The sequence below is a fragment of the Bos indicus x Bos taurus genome, chromosome 12, assembly GCF_003369695.1.
Source record: "Bos indicus x Bos taurus breed Angus x Brahman F1 hybrid chromosome 12, Bos_hybrid_MaternalHap_v2.0, whole genome shotgun sequence".
NCBI classification, from domain to species: Eukaryota; Metazoa; Chordata; class Mammalia; order Artiodactyla; family Bovidae; genus Bos; species Bos indicus x Bos taurus.
In genome coordinates, this window is record NC_040087.1 from 23084282 (window position 1) to 23103062 (window position 18781).

General features: G+C 41.0%; 1 protein-coding gene across 1 annotated transcript in view; it reads right to left on the reverse strand.

Moving 5' to 3' along the window:
• The window catches only part of FREM2 (FRAS1 related extracellular matrix protein 2), a 152929-nt gene that overhangs the window by 39562 nt on the left and 94586 nt on the right, over window positions 1-18781 (reverse strand). The window contains exon 7 of the mRNA XM_027557360.1: window positions 512-661. Within this exon, the coding sequence (XP_027413161.1) occupies window positions 512-661 (150 nt within the window). The remainder of the gene's footprint in view (window positions 1-511; window positions 662-18781) is intronic.

Genomic DNA, 18781 nt, shown 5'->3' on the forward strand with positions numbered 1-18781 from the left:
AATCAAAGGCAACCATGTGCCAGCTAGGACAGATTGTATAATGAAAGGTAGAAAAAGTCTTTGGGGCTCAAGTACTTATGGGGATGTTTGTTTAAAATGAAGAGGGAGCTAAGCCAGAGATCCACGCCTGCATGACACTTAAATGTCACTAGATTCTGTAAGGGTGGCCAGCAAGATTATTCCTGTTGTGCAAATGACGCCATAGGATTCAGCCATGGTAGATTTGCCAGGTATAGATAGAACCCGTTCAGGCAAAAAAAGGCATTCAAAGTTAAAGTTCTTGACTTACATGTTTATAACTTAGCTTTCGATTTGTGGCCCTGGGGTGCATTTTCTCACAATAGTAAACAGAGTGTAAATTTACTTACTATATAGCAATAACGTCAGGAAAAAAGTACATTCAATCAGACTGCTTCAACAGAAGTGAAGTATTTGGGCTTTAAGGTATTTTGTCATAAGAAGTTGAAAATTGTGGAATCATCAAAAAGAATCATTGTAGGAAACTACTCACCATCGGCTGAGGGAGGGTCTGTTTTCTGCGATGTCACGGTGACACTAGAAGCCTGGGACAGGTCAGTGCCACTCCTCCACACCCGCACCTCCACCGAGCCCGCACTCTCATCCACCTTGTACTCGACGTCACCAAAGTAGAAGACAGGTTCTGTGAAGAAGGAAACAGAAACCACTTCTGTTACATTTGCTTTTCCACATCAAACTCTACATATGTAATTACCGAGAATAGTTAGCCTCATCTCATAGACATCCTTAGAAGGTCATATTATTTCCTTTTAGCAAGATAACACCTCTGTATTTAATTTATTTTGGCCATGCCATGCGGAGCCAGAGTCCTAGAACCCTGACCAGGGACCAAACCAGTGCCCTCTGCTTTGGGAGCACTGAGTCTTAGCCAGTGGACCACCAGGGAGGTCCTGATGACATCTCTTTAATGTCTAGACTTCTACAAGGCTTCAGATTAAAATGTCTCTGTTGAAAAACAGAAATACACACAGTAAAGTGTCTAATGGAACTTTTTTTATGGCTTGTTTTGGTTTTTTTTTGGCCTTGTCTTGCAGCTTGCTGGAGCTTAATTCCCAGACCAGGGGTCGAATCAGTGCCCCCTGCAGTGGAAGCTCAGAGTCTTAACCACTGGACTGCCAGGGACGTCCCTCTAATGGAACATTCTTCTTTTGAGGCATATGAGTTACTTTGTCCCCTGTACGTGGAATTATGAATGGTTACTAAATGCATTTCCTAAACATTTAGCTGGTAAAATAGCAACAAAATGAAACAAAACAAAAAAGACTGAAATTTTATAAATTTGGCCTGACTGGTCAAAATGTTTCCTACTGAGTTATCACTTTGGAGACTATTTGCATAATGACATCTTCTAGTCCACTGAAAGTGAAAGTTGCTCAGCCCTGTTTCTTTGTGAACCCATGGACTACATAGTCCATGAAATTCTCCAGGCCAGAATACTGGAGTGGGTAACTGTTCCCTTCTCCAGGGGATCTTCCCAACCCAGGGATCAAACTCAGGTCTCCCGCATTGCAGGCAGATTCTTTACCTGCTGAGCCACCAGGGAAGCCCAAGAATACTGGAGTGGGTAGCCTGTCCCTTCTCCAGAGGATCATCCTGACCCAAGAATTGAATCGGGGTCTCAGCAATACATGAACCATGAACTTCCAGATGTTTAAGCTGGTTTTAGAAAAGGCAGAGGAACCAGAAATCAAATTGCCAACATTCGCTGGATCATCGAAAAAGCAAGAGAGATGCAGAAAAACATCTATTTCTGCTTTATTGACTATGCCAAAGCCTTTGACTGTGTGGATCACAATAAACTGTGGAAAATTCTGAAAGAGTTGGGAATACCAGACCACCGTGCCTCTTAAGAAACTTGTATGCAGATCAGGAAGCAACAGTTAGAACTGGACATGGAACAACAGACTGGTTCCAAATAGGAAAAGGAGTACGTCAAGGCTGTATATTGTCATCCAGCTCATTTAACTTATATGCAGAGTACATCATGAGAAATGCTGGGCTGGATGAAGCACAAGCTGGAATCAAGATTGCCTGCAGAAATATCAATAACCTCAGATATGCAGATGACACCACCCTCACGGCAGAAAGTGAAGAGGAACTAAAGAGCCTCTTGATGAAAGTGAAAGTGGAGAGTGAAAAAGTTGGCTTAAAGCTCAACATTCAAAAAACTAAGATCATGGCTTCCAGTCCCATCACTTCATGGCAAATAGATGGGGAAACAGTGGAAACAGTGGCTGACTTTATTTTTTGGGGCTCCAAAATCACTGCAGATGGTGATTGCAGCCATGAAATTAAAAGACACTTACTCCTTGGAAGGAAAGTTATGACCAACCTAGACAGCATATTAAAAGCAGAGACATTACTTTGTCAACAAAGGTCTGTCTAGTCAAGGCTAGTCAAAGGTCCGTCTAGTCAAGGTTTTTCCAGTGGTCGTGTATGGATGTGAGAATTGGACTATAAAGAAAGCTGAGCACTGAAGAATTTATGTTTTGAACTGCGGTGTTGGAGAAGACTCTTGAGAGTCCCTTGGCCTGCAAGGAGATCCAACCAGTCAATCTTAAAGGAAATCAGTCCTGAATATTTACTGGAAGGACTGACGCTGAAGCTGAAACTCCAATCCTTTGGCTACCTGATGTGAAGAACTGACTCATTGGAAAAGACCCTGATGCTGGGAAAGATTGAAGACAGGAGGAGAAGGGGATGACAGAGGATGAGATGGTTGGATGGCATCACCGACTCAATGGACATGAGTTTGAGTAAACTCTGGGAGTTGGTGATGGACAGGGAGGATTGGTGTGCTGCAGTTCATGAGGTCGCAAAGAGTTGGACATGACTGAGTGTCTGAACTGAACTGATAAGGTTTTGAGGGTACTCTATACCAATGGAGGTTCCACTAGAGAAATAATCTTATACCAAGGAGTTTACATTTATTTTAAACATGTATGAAAATTGTGTGACTCAGGTCATTAAAACAGACACATACATTGGAGACTTTATACTTCTCTCCAGTACTGATGATGAATTCCCCTTGTGACCAGGAGTTTACCTTGCAAAACAGCCGGAAGTCTGAGGGACTGCAGTTAACTGACTAATGAAGAAAGCAGAGATGATTTGTGAGTTTGCTTTAAAAATTCCCCAGACTTATTCTGAAATATTTATAGGCTCATGAGAAAAGGCAAAAATAGCATATAAAGCATATACTTTACCCACTGTGAGCTTATTTTATAAGCAACCATTAACAAAGATAAATTAATTGCATATATTCACTTAATAAGGCAAACAGCCTTTGGCTTGAGACATTTTAGTCATCTGTGTTTGGTTTTACAAGACTCCAAAGGACTAAGTCTAAAAGGTCACACAACTCACATCAGTGTTTCCTAAAAGGCAGGGCCATTCAGGAGATGACTATCCCATTTCAGAGCATCTAATTGAATTATCAAACACAAAAATCAGACAAAACTCTGCAATTGTGGCTCACAGCCACACAGGAAAGCCAGTTTGGGGCACTGCTCAAGTGGAGTAAAGATTCTTTATTTTCCTGTCTGCAGGATAAATCGTCTTCATTGAAACTGGTGTTTTCTTTGTTTCTTCCTAAGGCATGTATAATAAAAAGCATAGAGCTCCGTGGACTCTTGAATAATACACAACCAACCTTGGACATTTTGCCTGCACGCTTTGGTTCATGAAACGATAAACCTGCCCATAGCATACTTTCACCGGCCTCTCATCCTTTAGACTTGGAGGGTGCCTGGACATGTCAGTGGATGTGTGCAGATGAAGGTTATCTTATTCACCTCAGCCAAGGTGGACCTCAACTACAAGCCAATAAATTCCTTACATTTCTCACACCTGAGGAGGGGGCAGAGGTGAAGACAGAACCCTGAAAATGCTTACTTGGACCAGACAGCTGCACCAAGCACATCTGTACGTCTTTTAAAAGGCTTTTATTAACATAATTATGGCAGAGGCCTGATCATCGGCATCCAGCGAGTAATCTAAGGCTCTTGACATTTCTGACAAACCACATCATTGTGCAGATTAGATATGGGTTATGGGGGAGATCTGGGAAGTGCAGTAAGGAAGACCCCCTATTTAATCATGATCCCTCCTGTCCTCCTGTCTCTCTATGCCTCCCAGACACATACTAGAGGTGGAACAGAATAAAATCATGTGAGGGAAGGTGATCATCAATCACCACATGGGCTCTGCAGAGCCAAAGCTCTATTCTGCCTGTGTGTTTCAGACTCACTCCGTCAACTGTAGGTCACGTGTTTTTATGGTATCGCTCAATGCGCATTTCTGTAAGAAAAAATGTTTTACATAGTACTCTGAAAAATTTTAATCCTAATTGTTGTTAAGAATGAAGAGTAATGATAACAGTTACCATATGTAGGACATTTATTATGTGTCTGACCTATGTTCTGTGTGTGTGAGAGAGAGAGAAAACAAGAGAGAAGAAGAGAGACAAGTGGGAGGTAATGGTGCATGTAACAATACATAATAAGATTTATGGGAATAATGCAAACAACATTTTATATCACCATTGTGTAGTATGTAGTAACCTCCAGCAGAAAGAAAGAGGAAAGATGGAAGAAGGATTTTAATCCTAAATCTCTCAATTTTATTATCGCAGGTAATAGAAGGCATTAAGAAAGATTTCTTTCCTTAAGATGGACTTTTGCATATCTATGGATTTGAGTTATTTATGTAATTTCTCTTCCTCTCTGTGCTCTATTCATGATGACTGGAAAATTGGTCTACTATTCAATTTGAAATCTTTGTGATTAAAGTATAAAGTGACTATAATGAAATTAAAACACAATTGAATATTTTTAGAAGAGAAACAGCTCTTGTTAACTGCCTAGTTTCAATTTCTCAATACCTCATCATCCGTCTCTAAAACTTAAATACTATTTATAATTGTCATCATTTGGACAGAGTCTCATGTAATATGAAGGACTTAAACATTCTCAAGCAATGAGTTGAGTTATAAATAATCACTCAAAATAACTGGCAAGAGGTTACTGGACATTTTAATGCATAGATAATAATCAAGTAAAAGGAAGAAAGAATAGATGCATGAAAACTGTCAAAAGCTGAAAGACATTTGGGCAAAATCCAAAAAAATTGCTTGTTCTTGCAAAACTATTATAATTTATAAGTAAGATTTTAACTCACCTTTCTTTGGTACAATGCTTGTTTGTTTTTATATGGGCACTTGGTTTCTCCAAAAGTTAAGTAAACTGTAAACCTTTGTCTATTAGTTTTATAAACGTCCACATTACAACTTCAAGCAAATCAGAAAAAAAAGACCCATTTAATTTTGTGAACAAAAAAAATTTTTTTTGTCATGCGCTATGGCATGGATCTTAGTTCCCCAAGCAGGGATTGAATCCGTGCCCCCTGCATTGGAAGCAAAGAGTCTTAACCACTGGACCACTAGGAGAGTCCCTAGAGTCAGATCTTAAATACACGCTGTGTCTTGTAAGTTCACAGTCTTAATAAAGAAAAGTCAGCGGCTGATATTACTACCTGGAATAAGAGAACAATCAATTAAAGTCGTGTATGCCACAGCCCACATCCACAAAATGCCATAAAACAGTCATTCTTCCCCACTCCATCATCCACAGAAAACATGCAGAATGCATGTTAATTCCCTCTGGAGACAAAAGATAAGTTATATCCAAATAGTGTGTGAGCACCACAAGGAAAGTTTTAGCTTGGCCACATGACATAGTGTGAAATTAAGGGAAGCCAAGCTTTACTCTCTGTATCCTTTGTGGTCTTAACACTTTTAAATAAAGGGCACAGATCAAGGCAATGACTACAGAAAAGTCTGTTTTAGTTCATTAAACATTAATATGCCTTTCAAGGTTGGAGAGACTTTCAACACAAATAACACAGATAGGATCATGTCTATTTCTTACAAACAATGCTGATGAGGACGGCTCGACAAGTCGCACAACACACACACCTGCAGTGAAGACAAAGGGAAAATAACTCGTTTTTCCCCACAGGGAAAAAGTGAACTTTTTTCCCTTGCTGAGTCTGTGGTGTCTAGATTGATGTTTACAATTACTTTGTGTCTCAGGAGATGAAAGGAAGAGGTGCCTGAAGTAATTGCTATCTGGAGCCAAATCTTATTTACTCACGTGTACCTGGACTATCAGTCAAGTAGGCGTTGTAGCTCTAAGATGTTTGCTTAGAACTGAATGAAAAGAAAAATACACAAAAACTTTTATGCCGTCTTTTGGTTCAGTGCTGTAAACAATAGAAAGGAACCTCCCTAAATTATCTCCAACTCAGATCTCTCTTCTGAGCTTTGGACCTTGATAACCAGCTGCCTATACAGTCCCATGCCACAGGCACCTCCAGGCAAACTTGCAGTAGACTCACCACCATGCCCCGCCCCTGGCTTCTCTCTCTGTCACAGCCACTACCCTAGATACAGCCAGCATCACCCACCATTGAACCCCTCTAGCAGCCACTCAGCCAGGTTCCTAACCAGAGGCCATCCACCAAAGAAAATCCCATCACGGTAATGCCTTTGCAGAAAGCCTGTCAAGTGTTTCAGTGCTCTTCGGGTTGAAAACAGCCTTTTTTATTTTAAATATTTTATTTTATATTGGCATATAGCTGGAAGAAATACCAACAACCTCAGATACGCAGGTGATATCACTCTGATGGCAGAAACTGAAGAGGAACCAAAGAGCCTCCTGATGCGGGTGAAAGAGGAGACAGCTAGCTTAAAACTCAACACTCAAAAAACTAAGATCATGGCATCCAGTCCCATCATTTCATGTTAATAGATGGGGGAAGAAATGGAAGCAGTGACAAATTTTCTTTTCTTGCGTTCCAAAATCACTGTGGACCATGACTGTGGAGTCATGAAATTAAAAGATGCTTGCTCCTTGTAAGGAAAGCTATGACAAACCTAGACAGAGCATTAAAAAACAGAGACGTTACTTTGCCAACAAAGATCCATCTAGTCAAAGCGATGGTTTTTCGAATGATTGTGTATGGATGTGAGAGTTGGGCCATAAAGAAGGTTGAATGTTGAAGAATTGATACTTTCACATAGTGGTGCTGGAGAAGACTCTTGAGAGCCCTTTGGACAGCAAGGAGATCAAACCAGTTAATATCAAAGGAAATCAACCTTGAATATTCATTGGAAGGATTGATGCTGAAGCTGAAGCTCCAGTACTCTGGCCACCTGATGTGAAGAACTGACTCACTGGAAAAGACCCTGATGCAGGGAAAGGAGAAGGGGCGGCAGAGGATGAAATGATTAGAGAGCATCATCGACTCAATGGGCATGAATTGAGCAAACTCTGGAAGACAGTGAAGGACAGGAAAGCCGGGCGTGCTGCAGTCCCCAGGGTCGCAGAATCGGACACGACTTAGTGACTGATCAATAGCCAGTTAACAATGCTGTGATAGTTTCAGGTGGACAGCAGAGAGACTCAGCCATGCGTATACACATGTCCGTTCTCCACCAAACTCCTCTCCCATCCAGGCTGCCATACAACACTGAGCAAAGTTCCCTGTGCTATATAATAGGATCTTGCTGGTTATTCATTTTACATATAGCAGTGTATACATGTCCATCCCAAACTCCCTAACCATCATTTCATTAATTAAAAACGCTGGTTTGTAAAACACTAAACATTTGGTTTTAAAAACATTTGCCTTTTAAACTGCATTTTGGCCTCCTTTCTATCCAACAATCCAGTGTCTTGAATGTCAAATGTGGCATGTTCAGTCTTCACTATGCCATTGCCATTGTCTTGAACACTCTTCACTCCTCCTCATTGGGATAACTCTTGATCCTCTCAGGTTTTTGTTTAGAAGTCACTTGTGCCAGGGAGTCTCCTGTCTTCTCCATCAGAGCCCTCTCTCCCTCCAGCCTCGGCAGGCTTGCATCTCCCATAGGCTCTGAGCTCTCTAAGGGGGGGAATTCAACCTCCTTTATTCACTGATATTTTCCTAACAATGCCTGGCCATAGGGTGCTCAATTAACATTTGTGGAATGAATGAACATCCTGTAAAATAGGACCTTTAATTCGCCAGAGCAAATGAACAAATACAGGAAGTCCCCCTACACATGAACCTTCAAGTTGCGAACTTTCAAAGGTGCGAACGTGCTTTCCTGTGTCCAGACACAAAAGTTAGTTCACACGTCTGAACTGTCATGTGTGTGCAGCCTCTACAAGTGGTTGTGTTTTTGTGTACTTTATTATACAGTGCTATGTACAGCGGGCTTTACAGGTGGCTCAGTGGTAATGAATCAGCCTGCCAGTGCTGGAGATACAGGTTCGATCCCTGGGCAAGGGAAGATTCCTTGGATGACGAAATGATAACCCACTCCAGTATTCTTGCCTGGGAAATCCCATGGACAGAGGAGCCTGGCGGGCTACAGTCCATGGGGTCACACAAGAGTCAGACATGACCGAGCAACTAAGCATGCACACACGCACTGTGCAGCGTACAGTAACACAATATTTTTATTTTGAACCCAGAGTGTCCTGAAGCAGGTATAAAGGCAGCAGTAATATAGCTGATATTACTGTGCTGCTGCTGCTGCTAAGTCGCTTCAGTCATGTCCGATTCTGTGCGACCCCAGAGACGGCAGCCCACCAGACTCCCCCGTCCCTGGGATTCTCCAGGCAAGAACACTGGAGTGGGTTGCCATTTCCTTTTCCAATGCATGAAAGTGAAGTCGCTCAGTTGTGTCCAACTCTTAGCGACCCCACGGACTGCAGCCTACCAGGCTCCTCCATCCATAGGATTTTCCAGGCAAGAGTACTGGAGTGGGGTGCCATATTACTGTACTATAAGATTCTTCTGGAAATAGAACTGCCTTATGACCCAGAAATCCCACTGCTGGGCATATACACTGAGGAAACCAGAATTGAAAGAGACACGTGTACCCCAATGTTCATCGCAGCACTGTTTATAATAGCCAGGACATGGAAGCAACCTAGATGTCCATCAGCAGACGAATGGATAAGAAAGCTGTGGTACAAATACACAATGGATTATTACTCAGCCATTAAAAAGAATACATTTGAGTCAGTTCTAATGAGGTGGATGAAACTGGAGCCTATTATACAGGGTGAAGTAAGCCGGAAAGAAAAACACCAATACAGAATACTAATGCATATATATGGAATTTAGAAAGATGGTAATGACAACCCTATATGTGAGACAGCAAAAGAGACACAGATGTATAGAACAGTCTTTTGGACTCTGTGGGAGAAGGCAGGGTGGGAAAATAAATACATAAAAATGTTTTCTTAATTTTTTGTTTTTGTGTTTTGTATATATTATTAACTTAATATAGCACAGTTACAATTACAAACCTATTATAGTACTATATGGCAAATTGTGTAAGTTGGGTGAAAAGTGTTAGTTGCTCAGTCATGTCTGACTCTTTGGGACACCATGGATTGTAGCCCACCGGGCTCCTCTGTCCACAGAATTTTCCAGGCAAGAAAAATTTTCAGGGTTGCCATTTCCTTCTCTAGAGGATCTTCCTAACCCAGGGGTTGAACCCAGGTTTCCTGCATTGTAGGTGAATTCTTTACCATCTGAGCCATCACTGCTTACCAAGGTTGACTTTGTTGGACTTAGGAACAAACTGGACTCACCAGTGTGCCGTCAGAATGGAATCATTTGTATGTAGGGAACTGACTGTGTGTCTTTGTGGTGGGTGAGTTAGAAGACCATAGTCCTTAGCAGCAGGGAGTGGGGGTTACAAAGCCTCAGGAGAATGAAGAAGATGTCTTTGCACTAAAATGACTGTGGAGGGCAGCCATTTGAATCTGGAGCAAGCCCACAGGGGCGAGGGAAAGCCACCACCATGAACTCCAAGAGATTTTTTTACTTTCACTTTTAAAATACTTTGCCTGCAGGCTTTTCCAGGTTAGATGTGCATCAGATTTATCCAAGGAAATTGAAAGATACTGAGGCTCGGTCTCACCTCCCATTTATCGAATCAGAATTTCCGGTGGGTGACCCCTAGACACCAGCACTGTCTCTTTTTCTTTCTCATTTTTCAGTGGACTATATTTTTTAGAGTAGTTTTCAGTTCACAGCAAAATTGTGCAGAAGGTACAGAGGTTTACATATACCCCCCGCTCCATCCACGCATCGCACCAGTGTTTTTGAAAACCTCTACAGGTCTCGGCAATCTGCAGGTTGTTTTTTGCTTATGTCAGTGTTTTAGCAAACGGTGATTCGTGGTTAGATACAACACTATCTTACTTCATCCTTACAGCCACCCTGTGAGGTATGTGAGTCCTGTTTTCACAGACAAGGAAACTAAGGATTAGGGAAATTAAGAGATCTGCCTAAAACCACGCGTCAGGGAAATAGTGGATTGCAATCCAGACCAAGAAAAAGTGTGTGTCCTTGTGTGTACGCTCAGCTGATTCAGTCGTGTCTGACTCTTTGCGACCCCATGGACTGTAGCCCGACAGGCTCCTCCATTCACGGACTCCTTCAGGCAAGAATACTGCAGTGGGTTGCCATGCCCTCCTCCAGGGGATCTTCCCAACCCAGGGGTCAACCCCACGTCTTTGTCTCTTGCATTGACAGGTGGGTTCTTTACCACGGAGCCACCTGGGAAGCCCTGTGTGCCCTTGAGCTAATTAACTTTACGGCAAGAGAGAGGTCATAATACAAAAGGTGGTCACAAGATTTTAACGAACATAACGTTCACCCCACAGTTCAATAAATGGGAGTTTATCATACAGAAATGTTAACATAAATGTACAAAGACACATACACAGGTATATGTTGTACTTCATTTATACTAGGGCAAAACTGAAAACAAGCGCAAATTCTCCCAGAAGGAGACTGATTGTATTAAGTTCATTCATAAACTGAAACACCAGGCTAGGAAGTTGATTTTTTTCCTTTCCCTTTTTAAAGGTATATATGTATACATAAAAGCTAGTAAGACATTGATGTCTGGTTAAAGACAGTTTTGTGATTTTACACCCTCTACTTGGCTTCATCAGCAGTAATGAGAGATTAAAAATGAAAGACAGCATGACATTTCTTTTTGGTAGCTTTGAAGATTTTCACTTATCATTATTATGCTTGATAAGGAATGGGATAGCTGTGCTCAAAAACAGGTAAGCATTTCTGTGAACTAAAAGTGTAACAGAACAACAGGACTTCATAGTGGTGAGTGGAGCCAGAAGTGAATTCTTCTGCTGGTATTTTAAGGCTGTGAACCAATACTGGAATCGAAGAAACCAAATGAAAACAGAATTCAAGGGCAAAATATAGATATTTTCAGCAATCAAAAACAAAGGTTTTACTCACTTATAGATACACATTGAGTAAAATCAAAGAGAAGAACTGAATGAAAGAGATCTGGCTAAGCAACGGATAAAATATGCTGGTAAATCCAACTACTTACTGCAAGCATAAATGATCATCATAAATGATATTTTCAACTTAATGCTGAAACTGAAACTTGAAACAACAGAGAGGAAGTTATAAATGGAGGAGTTCAGTGGGTCTCTAAACTCTTCCATGTCCTTGTCTTTTTCAAGAGAGTAAACTTTGTTAGGCAGATAGTAAATTATCTTCATTAATATTATGATTTGCCACCAATAGGACAGAAACCAGCAGAAAATAAAAGTTTCACAAAGGACACAGAAAACTTTCTGGACAAAAGAAGAAGCTGTAAAGGAAAAATCCATACAGACAGATGCCAAATAAAAAGCACAAATATATTACTTAATTAGAATAAGGTACACTGTTTAACTTTTCTTATTTAAAACTGATAGACTGGATTAAAGAACAAAAAGACTTATAAACATAGCTGTAAACAAAACTGGAGGAAAACAGGTAAAATACAAGGATGCAAGAAGGCTATATGAAGCCAATAAGGAAGAAGGAAGGTGGTGTAGAATGTATATAGATTATATATCAAACTGCTGCCTCGTTACGTCCTAGAGATGGGATTAGGAGGAAATTTTACCTCCTTTGCTATGCGTTTCTTCCACACACTAATTTGCTATAGTTTACTTTTTTTTTTTTCCAAGTAGCATGTATTACTTTTGTAAATAGGAAGAAAAACAAAATCAGGTTAACTTCCTTCTATAAATGACATCTTTAAAAAAACTAGTGTTAAATCATTTTGACTGGGCCTTTCTGTACTTTTCTTTCAAAAAATACATAAACATTCTTAAGAACGACTTCATATTTAGTCTTTAACAAGCATTTTCAAAATTTCTGTTGGAAAAATAAAGTTCAAATATAGATTTAGTATATATCAGTTTAAAGGCATGTTTTGACATTTTTTCCCCTTGCCAACTATAATTGCCTCAGAAAGAAGAAAGAAAAGACAGGACATGTCTAAAAATGCTTATAACTTAAGGACTGAACCTTTTCAAGATTTCAGCTGAGAATATGTGGGGAGCTTTTCTCCAGAAAAGACAATGTTATCAGAGATTCTACTGTCAATCTGGTTTTACTCCCAAACTCTGATTTTGTCATTTTTAGGGTTGCTATAAGTTTAAAATAAAATTTAAATGTCAAGATCATTAGAGTTTTCTACCATCCAGTAGCCTCTGAAGAAGGCTTCCTGAATATTATTTATTCAACAAACACTGTTGAGAACCCACCTCTAGAAGAGGGTTTTTAAGACTTTTAATATTTGTTTCATATAAACAAGGGACAGGAAGGAAAGCTGATCATAACTCACTAATTGATTTCTCAACTCAATGGATTCAATGTACAATTCCCTAACCACTATTCTTTATGGCATCTAAAACCTAATATAATGATAAACACTAGAGAAATAAAAGATATTTTGTACATGTGAAGAAGATATTTACTATCTCATATGTGTAACAGAAAAAAGATCTGAAAACAACTTAAATGCTCATCAGTAGGGAATTTTTAAAATACGTTACAGCCACATTGTGAAATATTGTGTAGCCACTGAAAAGAATTAGTCAGGTTTATGGGTACCATCATAAACTTTTTCATGATACACTGTTCTGTGAAGTAAGCATAACATAAAATAATATTCATAACACGGTCATTCAGTCATGTCTGACTCTTTGTGATCCCATGAACTGTAGCCTGCCAGGCTCCTCTGTCCATTGAATTCTCCAGGCAAGGATACTGGAGTGGGTTGCTATCCCCCTTCTCCAGGGGATCTTCCCAACCCAGGGATCAAACCTGGGTCTCCCGCATTGCAAGCAGATTCTTTTACCATCTGAACCAGCAAGGGAAGGACAAGTAAAATAGTAAACATTAATTGAGTATTTTTAGTGTGCCTGAATTGTTTTAAGGACTAATAACCCTTTGAGGTAGGTTTGTTATCATCTCTACTATACAGATAAAGAAACTGAAGTCCAGGAATTCAAGATCAATAGCCAGTAAGTGGGAAGGAAGACAGACTGTCTCCCACATTCTAGGAAATATGTGCTTGTTGCTTCTTTGCTATAACAACAATTAATTCTAGTCAAAGTCAAAAGAAATGTGTGCACATGACTGTGTATACAGAAAAGCCACACACGGTACTCAAGTGACCTCAAGGGAGACGGATGGGTTTGACAAGGGAGCTAAGGCTACTGCCATTTAGGTGATGTTCTTCTATTTGGTTCTCATGCAATAATTTTGTAATAAAAATGTTAATACTAAGCAAGAGTTAATCTGCACAACATACCTCCATGAACCACAGCCTCAAAATACTAAATCTAATATTTCTTAAAATATTAGATTTAAGAAAAGTATTTATGACAAAGCAGAGAGTCTTTTCTCTCTTGTTAAGATCGGAAACATTTTAAACTCGTTAAAGATTCTGGCCTCTTTACCACCTTGCTGCAGTATTTTGCAGTGCTGTGGAGGAGTGTGCTTTCCAGGGAACTGAGTAGTTACTGTGCTTTTCAAAAAATCATTATCTAAGAGTTTGCAAGGCCCTACAGAGTTGGTCTCTTTCCATATTCACATATGGAAGTTGTGAATCCAATTGACATATATCCATGTGGATATCCATATATCCACATATCCAGTTGACAGTCAAGCACGTCCAGCCGGCTCACACTTCCCACGTCGCACTTTTCACACTCTGTTCACTCACTCACTCCTCTCCCTCATTAGGCAGAGACACCCCCAAAGGCAGAAATCAAGTACTGTTCATCCGTTATCATCTGTAAACTCCAATGAGAAGCATAGAGCCTGACACATGAGATAAAAAAAAAAAGTATGCAGACTGCTTCCAGTGTTACCAATACAAATCATCACATTTAGGGCTTCCCTGGTGGTCCAGTGGCTAAGATAAATAAATAATAACACACCAATAAATAATACAGTTAGTGTAAGAGTAATATTATGACGTAATTGCTACTTTTGCTGAGTGTCTGCCTCTTTAGGTCACATCAGAATCTCTAGAATCTTGTTATATTAACCTATGGTGCTCCCAACAGCCTATAGGTTAATAGGCTTCTAAGGTCATTGTTTTTATCTGCTGTTTACAAACCAAATGAAATGTAGACTTAGATTAAATAATTATCTTAAGGTTACATAGCGTGGATGTAGTAGATGCAGGATTCAAGCCTAAGTCTCTAAGACTGCAAAAGCTGTGTTTCTTTTCATGATGTAGTGCTGTCTCTGAAAATAATTAAATAATGGAAAAGTTTGCACTTTAAGAATATTTTTTTAAAAAGAAGCTTAATGAGCATCTGTAAAGACAGAGCCCGAATATTCCATGTAAGAGAAAAATTAGAATATGTTATAGATCAATATTTTTCAGTTATGAAGAAAAATGTCTTTATTAAAAATAAAAACAAGATCAGACCTTTATAGAAAGAAAAGAAAAATAAGGTGTCACGTTATGCTTAATTTCTCCATTCCTTTAAAATTGTTACTGCTCCCCAAATCACCCATCAGAAGGCAGGCATGTACATTTTTGTTCCTGCTGACTAAAGAGAATTTCATAAGTAAGATTTCAGAATCCATAGAGACTTTGACATCAGGATGATTTATGTGGGAATCCCAAAAGAGTACGGCCAACGTGGTGTCAAACACAGTCTGTGTGAGGTCTCAGGAATAAAGGCATGTGGTTGACACTGGAAAAACAAATAACCTTGACCACAGACTGTTCAATAATTGACACTTGAAACACGCCTGCAGGCAGCAAAGAAAGGGATTCTAGAATAAAGAGCTAAAGCCATTCCATTTCCAGCTGAGACAATGGGCTCCCTTTGTGTAAGAATCCTCCTTCCTCGTTTTCCCCTGTATTACTCAGTAGCAGCGGGTGATTCTGCTTTATTGCTTTTTAGTGTAGACCCTCAAAAGTGGTCCAGGGCTCTTCCATCCTCTTGTAGTGTGATGAGGAAACACAAAACAAAACAAAACAAAAGAAGCTCTCCTACAAGCCATGAGTGAAGGCCCCTTTCAGTCATTTCAGAAATGCCTGACACTGGGAAAGTCAACCTCTTTGGTTCTTAGGTTTCTGGTCTGCAATATGGAGAATCCAGCCCAGCTGTGCAAAGTCAGGTCACTAAGCTCTCAGGTCTCTGCACATCCCCTTCCTGGCCTTCTCAGGTTGGTGCTTTTCTTATTGATAATGATACTAGTTGGCAGCTATTTCTCTCATTTAACATCCATGTGACCTGTTTATGCTGACTATCCCCATTCTTTATTGCAAGGAAAATAGTTGCTTCCTCTCAAGGAAAAATAGGAGTCAGAAAATCATTCTTTCTTATAAATGGTTTGCACAGTAAGGAGAAACCATAAGCACAGAAGATAAAAATATAGACATTACGATTTTCAAACGATTTCTCATATTCAGATAAAATTTACTCAGTAATATATCTGGGTCCCAAGATAACATCGTATTTCACCCTTTCAACTTGTGCTTTGTCTTAATTTATAGAGAAGAGCTGTCTGATATTTTTAAAAAGCAAGATTAAAAAAAAATAAAGCCATATAACCTCCTGGGATAAAAGGGATAGCTTCAAGTGTCTGGGGGCTCTGGAAGCATTTGGCATGGCTGGTATGCTACTTGGGGTGAGGAGATGGGGGAAAAGGGAAAACAGAAGGCATCAGCCAGGGACTTCCCTGGTGGTCCAGTGGCGAAAATTCTGAGCACCCAATGCAGGGTACCCAGGTTCAATCCCTGGTCAGGGAACTAGATCCCACATGCCACAACTAAGACCCAGTGCAGTCAAATAAATACAAATAAAAAAGAAGGCAATGGCAGGGCACGTGTGCTATGCCAAGGGGTTGGAAGCTCACCCCAGAAGTTATCCCGTAACAAGTGGGTTCAGTTTCAAGAAGGGGAGGGATGTGATGAAACATGCATGTACAGGGTCTAGAGGATGGATGCCCATGGCGGGTGGCAAACTGGAAGCAGAGAGACTAGTTAGCAATCTCAGGAATTTAGCCCAGATAATGAAGCTGGCTGGGTGCTTCCCCAGTGGCTCAGCAGTAAAGAATCCGCCTGCAATGCAGGAGCCTCAGGTTTGATCCCTGAGTCAGGAAGACCCCCTGGAGGAGGGCATGGGAACCCACTCCAGTATTCTTGCCTGGAGAATTCCACGGACAGGGGAGCTTGACGGGCTACAGTCCATGGGGTCACAAAGAGTCGGACATGGCTGAAGCGACTTGGCACGCGTGCATGGGCGTGAAGCTGGCTAGCACAAGATGGGAGCGGTTCTGATGGGTGTAAAAGACAGCAAACGCATCACATTTGGAGGTATAAGGGAGACAGAATCAAGGATTTGGGGTGGAGAGTGGAAGAAGAAAGTCTAGTCATGGTAGAACTAGTCACCAAGATTAAGGAATCAGGAGGAAGGACATCCCTGGTGGTCCAGTGGCTAAGACTCCACATTCCCCATGCAGGGTCCTAGTTTCAATCCCTGGTCAGGGAACTAGATCCCACATGCCAGCAACTAAAGAACCCACATGCCATGACTTGGTGCAGCCAAATAAATAAATAGCAAATAAAGTAATTTAAAAAAATACAGGACGAAAACCAGGTTAGAGCAAGGACTACTGTTCTCTATTTTTTCCCTTGATTTGCATTGATTTCTTTCAGAAGCTAAGGCCTTAGGGCCACGGTGACTCATATGTCTATAGTACTTTCCTTGTTTCAAAAGAAAAATAAGAAACAGACCCCTCACATAACTCAATTATCGGGTCCCCCACAATGATAACACAAGAGTTTAATGGAGTTTCCCTCTTCACAGAAATGTCGAGGGATATCATGTTTTGAACACGGTAATGAAATTGTCCTCAGAGAATTAATCAAACCTCTCCTGCTAATAGTTTATTTGTCCTCTTGGTATATTGAAGTAAGTCTGGTATACAGAGCTGTTAAGATGCGCTGACATTTTAAAGAACTTTATATATTCTGGACCAATATCAGTTAAGGCAAGCAAGCTAGATGCGTTGGGAGGATAATGACCCCTTGGAAAGTGGGTAAACTCTCAGTACATCCCTGTTGTGCAGAGTGCCTGCTCGCACGGTAAGTCACTTCAGTCATGTCCGACTCTGGACACGACTGTAGCCCACAATGACTGTAGCCCACAAGGCTCCTCTGTCTGTGGGATTCTCCAGGCAAGAATACTGGGGTGGGTGGTCATTTCCTTCTCCAGGGGATTTTCCCGACCCAAGGATCAAACACGCATCTCCTGCGGCTCCTTGCATTGGCAGGTGGATTCTTGACCACTGAGCCACTGGGAAAGCCCATTGTGTAGTGTAGACAGTATTTTACCAGTTTACTGAGCTCGGGACCACACACCACAGATCCACAAAGTGTAGAAGTGGCATCTATACCCTCTACAATTTTCTTCTGTACTTCGAGGATCACCTTGCAGCACTGAGAATGCAAAGCTTTTTAAAGCTTTCCCTGGTGGTGGGTGCAATCCTGAAAAATCACCCTTCTGAATAAGCGTGATTCTCAAACAATGACAACAAAAGAAGAACGGGTTTCTTGATGGCATTTTGACCGCAGAGTTCCAGCTTTGTGGCATCCTTCCTGAGATTGTAAAGCAGGTTGTTTGTGAAACACCCTCAGGGAAATGGAAGCTGAGATATATTTCAGCCCTATGAAGTGTAAAGAGAAAGCTATTTTTCTCTCGCTGGGTCAATATACTGACTCTTCTGAGTTTTAAGTACTGACTAGTAAAGCTCTACCAGTCGTTTGATTTCTTTCCCCAGGACTGTGTTTAACTACATGATTGCTGACCTGTCCTGTGATTTGGCTCATCCGGACACTGTAGTGGTCTTCACGGTGATGAGCCTGTCACAGCCGGAGGGGATATGTGACAATGCACATCAGTTTCTGGGCTGCCAACTCCCATGACTCAGTCTTCCTGACTCTTGGTGTGGCTTTTCTGGAACCTCAGGCCGCACTCGATGTTGTTTTGAAAACACCCATTGCATGTGGCTTCCCTGGTGGCTCAGAGGTTAAAGAGTCTGCCTGCAATGTGGGAGACCCGGGTTCGATCCCTGGGTCGGGAAGATCCCCTGGAGAAGGAAATGGCAACCCACTCGAGTATTCTTGCCTGGAGAATCCCATGGAGGGAGGAGCCTGGTAGTCTACAGTCAACAGGGTTGCAAAGAGTCAGACACGACTGAGCTATTTCACTTCACTTCATTGCATGTGGAGCCTGGTTTTATCAGTGGCTAACTTGTATCCCTTTGCCTATTTTCTTGCGGAAATCCTCTATAGATTGGGCCTGTCTTGTTCATCACGGTGTCCTTG